The sequence below is a fragment of the Mixophyes fleayi genome, chromosome 9, assembly GCF_038048845.1.
Source record: "Mixophyes fleayi isolate aMixFle1 chromosome 9, aMixFle1.hap1, whole genome shotgun sequence".
Lineage (NCBI taxonomy): Eukaryota > Metazoa > Chordata > Amphibia > Anura > Limnodynastidae > Mixophyes > Mixophyes fleayi.
In genome coordinates, this window is record NC_134410.1 from 50,602,683 (window position 1) to 50,616,433 (window position 13,751).

The 13,751-nt window shown below is 37.6% G+C and overlaps 1 protein-coding gene across 1 annotated transcript in view; it reads right to left on the reverse strand.

The window, feature by feature from the left end:
* The window catches only part of TMEM164 (transmembrane protein 164), a 34,382-nt gene that overhangs the window by 1,000 nt on the left and 19,631 nt on the right, over nucleotides 1-13,751 (reverse strand). The window contains exons 3-6 of the mRNA XM_075184329.1: nucleotides 7,011-7,060; nucleotides 6,157-6,223; nucleotides 2,466-2,544; nucleotides 1,049-1,149 (exon numbers count right to left, since the gene is read on the reverse strand). Coding sequence (XP_075040430.1) covers nucleotides 1,049-1,149; nucleotides 2,466-2,544; nucleotides 6,157-6,223; nucleotides 7,011-7,060 — 297 coding nt within the window. The remainder of the gene's footprint in view (nucleotides 1-1,048; nucleotides 1,150-2,465; nucleotides 2,545-6,156; nucleotides 6,224-7,010; nucleotides 7,061-13,751) is intronic.

Consider the following 13,751-nt stretch of genomic DNA (forward strand, 5'->3'; position numbering starts at 1 on the left):
CAAAACAAAATAAGAAATGGTACCAACAATGTCACTGTTTAATTTTTAACAAAACATCTAAAAGTAAATTTTGAAGCCACTACAGTGAAAAGTGACAAAAGTGATCCTAAACGTGGAAGTGGCTTATTGAACAAGTTTTATTACAAAACTTGTCACTATGGTGTTAAGCCGGCAGTTCCCAGAGTGTGCGCCGCGGCACCAAGAGAAGAAAAAAAACAAACAAAAAAAACTTACCAATCCCGTGGTGCCCGGAACCCAGCATCCTCCCTCCTCACGGATTGTCGGGCGTGATGTCATCACGCCCGACATTCAGTGACAAGCGGCAGGAGAGAGAAGGATGCTGGATCCCGGGCGCAGCCCGGATTGGTAAGTTTTTTTGTTGTTTTTTTTTTTTTTTCTCTTCCTGGCCTCCCGGGATGCAGAGGGGGCACAGAGTGTGCGGAGATGCAGAGGGGGCACAGAGTGTGCGGAGATGCAGAGGGGGCACAGTGTGAGTTAGCTGTAAATTATTCTTTGACAGAAATATAATTGAAAAAATATATAAAAGTATTCTTTTCCTTTGGATTTATGTGTATTATTTTTGCATACAACTAAATAAAGTATTTCTGTCCTGACCTAAATACTTATTATGCTTTTTTTGACCCAACTGCTTATAAAACGGGACTGCTAGGTAATTATTTTGGAGGGGTGCCTTGAAAAAATTATGGAGACTCTAAGGTTGCCGCGAACTGCAAAAGTTTGGGAACCACTGTGTTAAGCAGATCAGCCTGTAGAATAACTTAACATTTCTACTTTATGCTAAATGTGGGAGACATCAGCACCTAACTTACAAAAGGCTGTTTGCTTTGTGAGTTTAGGGTTGAAATATATTTTTTTTTAGTACTTTTGCCATGTGTTTTGTTAAAAAAATCATTAAAAATCTACTATGTTAATCAATGGAATCTGCTTTGGCAGAAAACCTCACTTTTTATGTGGAAAAACTTTTTAACATTACATGTACATATACTTGTAAAAGATGCCAATTGGATAGCACTGCTTGTATACTCACCAAGCCCAGGATCTGGAGAAGGCTGAAGTGGTAGAAGAACATGAGGCCAGTTGCTAAAATTGCCCACCAGAAGTTAGAAATTGGCTCTGCTGTGTAAACACCTAGAAAAACAGGTTACACATTTGTACAAACATTTATTATAGGATGAAAAATGTACTAAATTAGATTAACAGAGTCAACAATACACAATATAGAAAAATCTAAAGCAAAAGCTTTAAAACCTTTACCAAAATGATCACTAGATGGCAACAGAATACAATCTTTTAGAATAGATGAACAGATTGGGATGAATTTGTATTCAATAATTCACTGTCAAAATAACTAACAACTGAAATGTAACAGTACTTTTCAATAAAGAAATAAGGGTGCGGCAGACTGCCTAATGTTTTCAATAAAGTATGTGATACACAAGGAGAATATCAACCACTTTATGTATTGCAGGGTTTGTATTGAAATGCAGATAGATAGGGAGTAGGGAGTAGGCCGTGTCATTTTGAGACCATAGTGCACAGACATAGACCATGCCAAGCCCCAGGATAACCGATAGCACAGCCCCACGCCTACAACAGGGCTATTACTTCTCCAATGTATTTCTGCATGTCTCTCCAATGTTACCATCCTTCATTTATACAAAACCAACATATAACCATATTATGCACCTGTCAAAGAGATTCTTTACACCTACATCAGTCCCTGCCCAATGGGAGCTTACATTATAACTTACATTCTAACTTAAATAGCTCCCCCTCCCTCTCCCTCCACACATACAGGTCAATTTCATCAGAAGCCAATTTACAAACAAACATGTCGTCAGACTGTGGGAGGAAACAGTGGGTTTCCTCCGGATGCTTTGTACATGAAGAGCAAACAAATCCTACACACGACCCCACCTCACCATGCCATCCATATGACAACATGTCTTCATAGGATCTAACACTTATTAATATCATGTATGTACCAATGTCAATGTATGAAGTGTTTATTAATTCATACACCAGATCTCCATATGTTTGTATTTTGATAACTGTTTTGGTGGTATAAAGATATCACAAAGAAAAAACAACAACAAAAAACAATTTGTTCTTTTTTTTTCCCCACAAGTAAATACATAGGGGGGGTGGGGGGGGGGATTCAATTGCTAGCTATGTGCTGCACGGATATCACCACGATGTCCGGCTGCACACATTGCCAGCCATTATGGTAGGAACACCTGCTCATTCTTCCAAGCAGCTCTATGGGGTGCGAGATTACAAGCACAGATTCCTACCATAACATCGGCGAGCTGTGTCCCTGTGGATGGTCCAGAGAACTGAATTTCCCCCATTAAATTCGGTATTTAATTCTATATTGAGAATAACAGTTTAAACAAGAAGTATAAAAATCTTGAGTGAAGGAGAAGAGGTTATTCAGGTCATACCTCCTTTACGCAGCAAGTAGATGGGAACAACGTATAGCAAGATGTGTTGAATATAATACACTTCAACTTCGAAGGGTAACTGCAATTACACAAGGGAAAAATACAACAGGTTTTATTATTAACACACACACATATATATATATATATATATCTCAGGTGTATCTGAATAGCTCCAAAACAACTTTGTTTAAATCTATCTTTCATGTTTTGTCACATACAAGAGAAGTAAAAGGACATAAAATATTATTGACGCCTGCTCAGCCACCAGATGGTTAGAAGGGCTGCTTCAGATGGCATGTGGTGAAGTCCTGGCATCTTGCAGTCTCAGGATTAAGGTTTGGGCAGATCTTTTAGTAGTGCGAGGAAGAAGCGGTACCAATCATTTGCTTGTTTTTCATATACTTTACTTAAACTGATTAAGAGATGGGGAGAGTGGAAAAAGTTTACGAACAGATCGCAGCTGTATTCAGCCATATGTGATGTAAAAACGTCACCGAGCAGGTTACTTATTGTCCAGACTCGGGGCCTCATTCACAAGGTGCATGGGATGCGCACCGCAAAAATCCTGTTTTTCATGGCTGGACCTAGATGGTCCCAACCGGAGCACATCAAGATGTAAACCTACCCTCCGCTCTCTAGAAGTGCCCCTAGGTGGGTGAAGGAGGGGTGTACTTCCTATAGCATTGCAATCTTCCCTTGAATAGCTCCCTGGTTGCTAGAACCGATTCATGTACATTTCAGGAAGAGCAAATTCAAGAAACAAATACTTTATATTAAACAGGTGGCACCAGCTTAACATGTGAAAACAACCTCCTATGGAGAACTCAACATGCAAGGAACAGGGGTTTACACACGTGCATCTTTGGTTGTGAAGGTGTTAGATTATTGCTAACTGTCCATCCTTTAAATGAAACAATGAAAAGTAAAGCAGACTGGTGAATTATTTACTAGAGCTCAATAACCTTCATTAAACCTACATATGGATGCAACAATTGTAGTATCCAGTATCTGTATTTATCCATGTAGTTGTAGGACAGACCTTTCATTTAAACACTGCATGACCTGTGGACTCTAAACCATAGATCTTCAGGAGGCAGGAGCTAGTCCAGCAGCGGATTAAGATATAAATACTTTTACAGATTGTATGCAACCAACAAACAGACCTTGCTTGGAAGGAATACGTGCCTTGTCTCAGCATAGATGGCCGCGTTCCTTATAACACAGGCCAAGACAACCTGTGACTTTCCAGCTGTGGTTTAGCAATAGCTCCCATCGTGCGGATATTTTGCTTTGGGAGTTGAGCAACAAATAGTTAGAAAAATTCACCCCCAAAGGGATCAAACTATCGACCAACTGCAAAATCCTACTGTAGCTTGTTATATTACAAAAATAAGGTAATAAACTATTTCCCAACTGACTGGATCCTGAGGACACAAAAGGACTGTAATCCAATAATCTACTCTGTGTGCTTGAATTCTTCTTATGGAAGTGATCATGTTCAAAAATCACTACTACATCCACAAGTACTGGCAGAGAAAAGCCTGTCAACCTCAACACACTTCTGGATATATACAGCATCAGTCAAGTCTTTAGGAAGCCATACAATCAATGGGGGGAAATAAGTAAGCAGGAAAAACAGAACAGTGACATGTGAGTGGCTTCATAGATAAATACTAATATTTTACTATAAAACGACCTAAAGATTAATGGTTTTCCAACAGTTACAGCAAACAAAACCCATTATAGTGGATAGTTAACCTTACAAAAGGCATATATAATCCAGCATTTTATTCATTTGCTTAATCAGAAACAGGAAATTTATGAACCGCAGAATATGTTGTGGTGCAATGCAATTCTATTTGAGCAAGTACATCTAATCATCTAGCTCATGCATAAGAAGCAGGCACACGGCACAATAATCTATATATCCATCTACACACACACACATACATTCTGGTTTTTGGAACCACCACCCATAAAAGACCTTTGCTCTATGTACTGAGCATGCAGCTGGAAACACGCAGTAAAAACATCTCTACAAAGTCCATCCGGCTATAATTTTAGGACCAAAACCTCCAACAACTAGCAACTTTTCTATTTACTCACCAAATATTGCTCTGTTTAGCCTCATATGTGTCATTTATTCATGAGACTGAAAAGATATTGGGACTTAATTACAATGTTTTATTCCTTGTGTTGGCATACACACAGTAATGCACTTTCCTGTACAAAGTGCTTCTGGAAGGCACAAAAGGCGTTCTACTGAGAGGCGGAGGTTCCACCAGCACAGGTGTGTATAATTCCAGTGCAAGGAATACTGCAATTAAAATATGTTTCTCCCATTATAAAATGCTAAATATTACATCCTCCACTGGTGTCATCATTTTCATATATAAAATTTAAGCATGCTGCATAAAACTGGCATTAACACCCAGGGAAACATATATTTGACTTCTTCTATACTGTACGTGTCTTATTAAAAGCTCACAAACACGCAAAATATTGTTTCATTATACTTGTTTACTTGCAATGCATAATTATGATGAACAATCAAGGACATTTGTTACTTCACGGATATACTCTAAATACAAGACATTGCAAGGACCACTTTTGGAGCAAGGACAGCCGATCCTACTACAGCAAGGAAAGGAAATGACACCATCTCAAATCTGCTGGTTGCCATTAAGGAGTTCTAACGTCTGTCATCACTAAACATAATATAAAGTAAATTATAACCTGATCAACTCATGACCTGCATAGAGTGATATTTTTATGTTGTATAGAGGCTTGTATGTTTGTACTGTGGCGCTTTTTCTTTTTATTGCCAAGGCCTGTAACAGAACACGGAGTTAAAAATATTACAATTTTTAATGGAAGTTGTATGGAGTGCATGATACCCCAAATTGCAAAAACAAGTGACTTTTGTATTGGAGATATAGATATAGATATATATATATATTATTTTTTTATTATTATTCACGGGTTCTACACATCTAATTATCTTATGTTAGCATGACACTCTCAATGAGAGTCATACTAACATAAAATAAACTTTGAACTCTGTAAAGGTGCAAGAAAGTGAGAAAATAGTGAAAACATATTCTGCAATCTCATCCTGCACGTAAGAGATAAAACCTGTGTCTACAGTTCTAATGGCAAACTATCATTTTACTTGTAAAAATATACAAACTCACTCCAGATCTCAAGTAGTATCAAATACCATAGTAAAGAAACATGGTATTGTTGCTGTCCGAGTGGTTAGTGAATTTTGGGACTAGAGAGTCAGAGAGTATGCAATCGGGGAATTGGCCTCAAAATGGTTCGTCCAGGGGATATATTTAATAAACTGTGGCTTTGAAAACGTGGTGGGGTTGTCTATAGCAACCAATCAGATTCTAGCTATAATTTTGTAGAATGCACTAAATAAATGATAACTAGAATCTGATTGGTTGCTATAGCAACATCTCCACTTTTCAAACCCGCAGTTTAGTAAATATACCCCCAGGAGTGTTGTGTAGAGTAGCCGTGATGCGCTCCATGCAAAAGATTAACAAATTATCCATATTCTATATTTCACAAATCCCAAATAAATGTAGTAGTTTTGTAAAAGTTTGATTAGGCTTAGAGTAAACTAGCAATAATAGAAAAAAAAAAAAAATAGAAGACAGTAACAAAAGCATCGGATACATACCAATCGCGTGTTCAGCACCGGGAACACCAAAGCAAGAAGGGCTCCATTTAACATATGCATCTGCAACCTTCAATAAAATAACTTGTTACAATTTTGCATGTACAATGTCATTTCTTGTATAAACTATAAGGACATTAGAAACTACAGAGGATATCTGTGACCATACATAACGCATATAGGGTAATTAGGCCTCAAGCACAGAACTTCAAGGCAGAGCTATTCAAATATCCATACAATTTACCTATGATAATATATATTATTACTTATATTAAACTAGTGTTCCTTTGAATACCAAAGTGATGTCATTAAACACAATGTCTATAAACATTTACCAAACAGTGTTGTACATATAATTTGGAAAGAGAATAATGCAAAAGTGACTGTGGGGAGTTGCGACAAGTAAAGGTTAAAACAAATCAATTAAATAGACACTTTTTTTTAGCCTAAAAACGAGTGGCCAAAACAGCTTCATCAGATAACACAATCATATAAAATTCCCCCTGTGTATACCATTACAGGGGCAAATAGAATACCACTGATAGAACACGTTGGTCACAAAGGGCCCCTACCCACAAACGTCAAAATACATGCAGTTATTTTTGTTCTTTTTTTAATGCTAGTATAATCATATAAATCTGTATGAGAATGGAACCCATTAGTTCCAATGATTCCATATCCACTAAAATTTGTGATCAAGGATAGTAGGTCATTGTGTAATTGCATTCTCCGCAAGTCCTTCCATTGATAACCTCCCTAACTTCAAGTGTTTGTTACCATCACATGACAAATAAGAAATTTAGTGAATATGTTAATTATTCCTAAAATAGTCCAAAGTCAGAAAGCAGAATACTCACCTGAATATTATGGTGGCAATTTTACACGGGGGACAAGCTAGGAGAAATATCTGCAATGCAAAATAAATAGAATTTATAAAATTTAAACATAAGGCCAAGACTCTTCAACTATATGTAGATTTGACCAACTTTATATTACAGGTTCACATAACACCTTTAAGACTTCATATTGCTAGAGACACACACAGCTGAAGATCAAGTACTATTAGATTTAATGGTTACAGAGTTATCTATACTGGGTGGATGGTTACTCTGTATCACAAGAGACGTATCAAAAATGTTCCAGGTTTATAAACGCATTTATCAGTTAACAAATAAAATGTATTAATTTAACATAGATGCACATTCTACATAAATATGTTATTTTGCAGTTTCTATTAATCTGTTCATTGAATGGCTCAAACGGGGACTCTTCTCTTAGATTGTACAGATGACCAATAATAGTAGAGATGTATGTCCTGCAAGGAGCGGGTCTGTGACTCACCAGCACCTTGGAAATAGTGTTCCAACTTGAGCGGAATCCTGAGTGTGTGCGGGCGATTAGCTGGTTATTGGTCACCTGTACGATCTAAGAGAAGAGTCTCCCCGTTGGAGCTATTTCTGAAGGTGGGAGTGGAGTGGTTTACTGTATTGCGGCCAAAGATAGTGAGTACCAATATCTTTATTCACTCACGTTTGGACTGTTCTATCTTCGGGGGTATGGAGTAGAACTTTTGGAATACATGATACGACGGCGGTTGGAGCTCTGACTCTATATTATATGTGTCCAGACAGAGCTGTATACGGCTATCAGGATATTACTAACTACCCAAATGGGATATATTATCAGTCTTTGGGGCACATTTATCATTTATCGTTGAAATAGAGAAATGGTTATCAATCCTTATCGGCGGATAAGTATTGATTCATTTCTCAAATTTATCAAAACCGGAGCACAGAAACAGCAGTCCCGATAATCTGCTGTTTCTGTGAAAAAAAAAAATCATACTTATCCCTGCCTCTTCGGACGCGCTGTATTCCGATCTCCTCCTCCTCATTTTTTTTTCATTTGTAGATGCAACTGCGCATGTGCAGTCTAGAGACCTCCAGGCTGTGCACAGACACGAGAATAGTGTTTCTGCATCTGTGTGTGGACCCATTTGGACTCATTGTCGTGTAAAAAAATGTGCCACAGGTTTCAGAAGCCACTTTAACTAAGCACTAAAAAAAATTACAGCTTTTAGTGACATTTTGTAATTTTTTTTATAATAAACAGGATAAACATTACCAATACTATGAATAACAAACACGGAGTTTAGGACAGTTGACAACGATGCTGGAAATAAAAGTACAGTGTAGTCTGAAATGAGATCAGATGACAGGGAGGGATCACAAGATCACTCCCTGCACATGCGCTGTCCAGCTCTTCTCTCCGAAGCAGAGCTGGACATACCGAGGAAGAAAAGATTCTGTAACAGTTCCGATGAAGTACGCCAGCTTCAGCTGCCGTACATTTACATTACAAGTTCCTGAAAAATATATTTTTTCGGAACTTGTTAAATGCCGGCCCCGAGCAGTCACCATACTGTTGTATGGTGACTGCTAGCAAAAACGAAGTGCAGAGAAAATTACTGGTTTTCGAGATTGAACAGTCCGATGGAGCTTTCATAAATATCAATTTGAGACTTCCATTACCTAATTACATGGTAAGTGCACGATAGTGCAATACCGTCAATTGTTAAATATGCCCCTTTGACTGTCTACCACGGCTGATACTAGCATCTTGTGGGGAGGTCACTTCAAAGGCTTTTGGACTATTATATTCTACATCCTTCACCACAATACTGGCTACATCAGGACAGCTGTCACTATTTTCCAATTAGTAGCGCTGTGGTTTTTTTTATGCATCTCATGAGCAACGTTTTTTATATACATTTTTATATGTTTTTTAATTTGAATCTCTCTCTGTCACAGTGCACGGTGACTGAGTCTATGTTAAGTGTCATCCTCCTACTATATTGCAAATTAGCATTAATAGGTATTTTATATATGTGGATTTAAATGCAATAAATTTATATACGAGTCTATTCGTGATCCTGTTTCATCCTTTTTCTGTATGTTATTTTTTAGACAGATAAATAACAAATGCAGCGCTACAGACCTATTTATTATTTTGCACATAATTTAAATACTGTCTGTTTTTTTCAGGAAGCACACAAATACTTGATAACTTTATTTTAATACTAAAATTTAAAGTTGATCTAGGACATGCCCTACCCCAACTATAAATCTGATCTCACATTATAAATTTACCTCTCCCTCCAATGCAACATGGTTTTGCCCAGGTGCTAAGTTACTCCTTTTTTATGCTTTGTTCTCCTTAATGACTCAGGCTCTTTATCTGTGAATCTGGAGATCCTGAGAGTTAAAAGGTATCCAGCACAGTCACTCACAGCTTCATAGAAGATTGATGTAATGAAGGCTATTTTATTTAAAAAGCCTGCTGCATTTGCACTGGTTCCTCTATGCAACACTTGGGGCTCTGTGGAATAGGCGATCCTGCATGTCACCAGGTTGTCTTTAGAACATATTGGCTAGTGACCTCAGTTTCCCCTTAGTGACAATTCTGTAAATCTGACGTCATTGGCACTATAAGGGTTAACCAGTTTTACTTATCGAGAATACGAATACATCTTTCGAGAGGTTCTGTCTCTGAACAAACATTTGGATCTTTCATAGATCCCATACAATTTGAATGATCTGATTACATGGGGTAATTTGTATGCCAAAACAATCTGAAAGCATGTGCAAAGCTTTTCAGACATGAAAACAGAGAGGTTACACTGTGCAAGAGCGTATAAAGCGGTGTGGGACGCTTACTTCAGATGCAATTTCTGTAAAAACTTCAACCCAGCCAGTTGCTACATCTAATGAGAATGATGAAAAAAATCTGATGCAAATTTAGGATAACCATAAGGAAATTGCAAAAGAATTTTGATATAAAAACGGGAAATGAGTCAGAGTGCCAATTCCCCTTGCAATCAGAAAGAGAGCAGGTATCTTGTCAGAGATTAAACCTGTCACTGGACAGAGGGGATAACTGTTACCAGTTTAGTATAAACAAAAATTATCCTTTTCAGTTAAAGTATAATTCCAGATTTAGATAATACATATAATACTTCCAGTGTTGTCCATTAAATGCATTGGTTTGTTTTATTATTGTGAATCCAGTACTAAGAGAATTATCAGTTAATTTAATTTCCTTGAAATACTCCATGGCAGGGACAATGAATGAGGTAACCCCTAGTCACCAGAGTAGAGAAGAAAAAGAATCCCTCCCACACAGTATATATTGTGACTTTTCCTTTCTCTAGGTGTCTATAGAGAAACTTCCCACGCTGTCCTACAAAATATAAAACCAAAAAGACAGAGGTGGTGGGGGGCACAATACCTCTGGATGGAGCATGCCCTTGACTTTCTAAATTCTTTTGTCCTAATAAGGTAAACAGAAACTGCTATGACAAGATCCAGGGTATGTAACTGTTCCTCACTGTCATTACTTTGGTGTGGACAGAGATGAAAGCCTTAACACTTATGTTTTAATCTCCGAGTTCTTTAATTTTCAGTATTAAAGAGCTTGAAAATAAAAAACACCTAGCCCCCATTCAAAGCACTTCCTCACCCCTTGGCACGCCTCTAATCAGGGCAGCTAGGCTGCTTATTACTTCTATTTGATTGCTGCACACACAAATCAAAGCCAGTCACTCTATCTCTAGTCCTCCATGCCTGTTGTAGGACATAATAGCCCCTTACTCAGCTATGTCTGAGCTCTCTCTACAGAGCCAACCCCACAGCTGTCTTTTCAGACTTTGCGCCTCTTGCAGGACACACAATGAGATCCCAAATTCTAGGTCCTGAACAGGTGGGTGGGTGGGTGTGTGTGTGTGTGTGTGTGTGTGTGTGTGTGTGTGTGTGTGTGTGTGAGATATATATATATATATATCACACACACACACACACACACACACACACACCTGTGCAAACGTTTTAGGCAGGTGTGGAAAAACTGCTACAAAGTAAGAATGCTTTTAAGAAGTGTTAGTTTATTTTTATCAATTAATAAAATGCAAACTGAATGAACAGAAGAGAAATCTAAATCAAAATCAATATTTGTGTGACCACACTTCGCCTTCAAAACAGCTTCAAGTCTTCTAGGCATCCGTTTTAAAAACTAGAAAAATAGTTTGCATATAATGGTGTATTTGGAGAGTTCAGAGTATCAATATTATTTGTTTATGCAATGTGGGCAACCCACTCTTGTATTCCAGTTTGTACGTGGTAATACGTATATACATATAAATCACATTTTGCTATAATAGTTTATTTGTTTGTTATTTTTTTCCATTTTGTTTTCTTTTTTGCACAGGTTCAAAATGTGTACATTACACTAAAATCCACACTTCAAGTAAGCAAGTTAAAACAACTGTTTCCAGAAGAGAATGTTTGCATTTCTACAAACTCCCAGATTTCAGCCTGTACAGACCGGACATACTGCTTCTCACTGCCACAAGCAGCTTATATACTTAAACCAACCTGGGAATAGTACAATGAACAAACTATTTGATATCCTTAAACCTATTGTAGTGAAACAGAGGTGATTTTGCTCATCCATATATGCTGATGAAAGCATGACAGCAATGTATGCAGGGTACATGCCAAACTCTGTCTAAGCTCACACTGTTGCTAACATTTTAACACCAAGAAGTGCAATCTTGTGTCAGACACAAAATGCCATTAATTAAAAAGCATATCACTAAAAACAGGTTTCATCTCAAAGAGCAGTGTTATCGTATTACTCATAGGAAAAACTACTAATAATATTCATGATACTAACCATATGGCCTGGTCTAAAAGGATGAATGCTTAATATTTCAAGAAAATCATTGTAGTTAGTTTATGGATTTAAAAAGAAAAGAAGTTCCACCTTTCACCCACAATGATAATTGTGTATGCCCAACTACATTGTTGAATGTTCAACTTGTAGAATGTGGTGTGTTGCACTGTTCTTTGTTGCCCTATTACCAAAGGTGCTAAGTCATTGCCCAGTACCAAGAGAGTGACTGAACGCTGATCCCTAACTTAGCTCTGAAGAGCCATAGCTGGCCCAGATCCCCCTATAAGCAACACCTCATAGGATGGACCTTCAGGTACCAGAGGTCTGGCTCACAAGGCACCGACACGAACGCATTAAACAAGGATGGCAATCAGCCCCCCCTGTAAGTTAATCAACATACAACCCACAACTAAAGCTTTTTTTATTTACCAATTACAAAAAAAAAAAAAAAAAAATATAATTCATTCCATACATATTCACAGCTTTTGCAAAGAGTCATCTATATAAACCCGGGTGCAATTCAGTCTTCAGGGATCCCATAATTGATAGGCGTCCTACAGTGTACAGTTACAGCGATTCAGTAAAAAATAAAATACTGCTGTCTTTGAGAGGTCCCACAGGTGGTTAGTGCATTTCCAAACAATCTTTGTCACGAAGATCAAAGAACATTCCAGGCAAATCCGAGAAAAGGTCATTGAAAATCGCAAATCTGTGGTCATGGGACTTAATATCCCCCATAGCATGGTCATGTCTAAAGAGAATATAAGCCAACAGGGGCACTTGTTAGGGAGGACATTTTGGCATGGTTGTTGTGACTTTTGCATTGCCAAAGATGGGAGACACTGATTATGAGACAAATGCCTTCAAAATTTGTATACAAATAATTGTAAATAACCTCAAAAGCCTTTCAAAACGAAGCTTATTCCTCAACACACAATTTTTGTGTATTGTATTGAAATCGAGGCTTGGATTCAGATGTGTAGCGTGGACCTTGTTCTTTGATAGATATATATATATATATATATATATATATATATATATATATATATATATATATATATACACACACACACACACACACACACACACACACACACACACACTATGTGTGTGATCAGCACCTATGTAGTCAAGCCTTGAGTAAGACCTATAATACAAGGGTTGAAATGCGTTGGCAGGTGAATGATAGGTGAGTGATAGAAGGCGAATACAGAGGTTCCAGCACAAGTCATCACCAGTGCAAGAGAAGGACAGCGTGGATTTGCATGCTATAAACTTTTTTTTATAGGACTCTGGTAGGTGGCCTTGCCAGTTCTATATATGCGCTTTTTGGACTGATTTTATGTTGTTTTTCGTTTATATGTAATGAGATAAAACACTATTTTATTCCATTTGTTCCCTTCCTCCTTCTGCTCCCTATGAACATGAATGGAGTATGTCAACACTCAGAAGTAATGAGGAGAGGAACTTTAAAAGGAATGTTGTGAGAAGATCCTGGTGCTGAAGCTGGTTTTAAATCAATTCTATTTACATCTGTGTAAGTGCATTTTTAAGATGGCCTCCAAACCATAGGCGAAGGAGATCCCCTCATAATATTTGCATATGTGAGTCTCACCCCCTGGTTTTCAGTGTCTTGGAAACAAGGAGATTGTACACAATTTCTGGCACTTGACACAGGGTGTATACATTTAATATTCAGAAATACTATACTATCAATGTTTCCTTTACATTTGAGGATATCATCCCGTGTTACCTAAATACCAGTTCAAGTTATCATCTAGCAACATCAAGTATAAGAGTGAACTTTTTATGAAGATTGGAAGAAGTGTTCTGTGGGACTGTGAGACGGTCATATCAAATTTATGAGA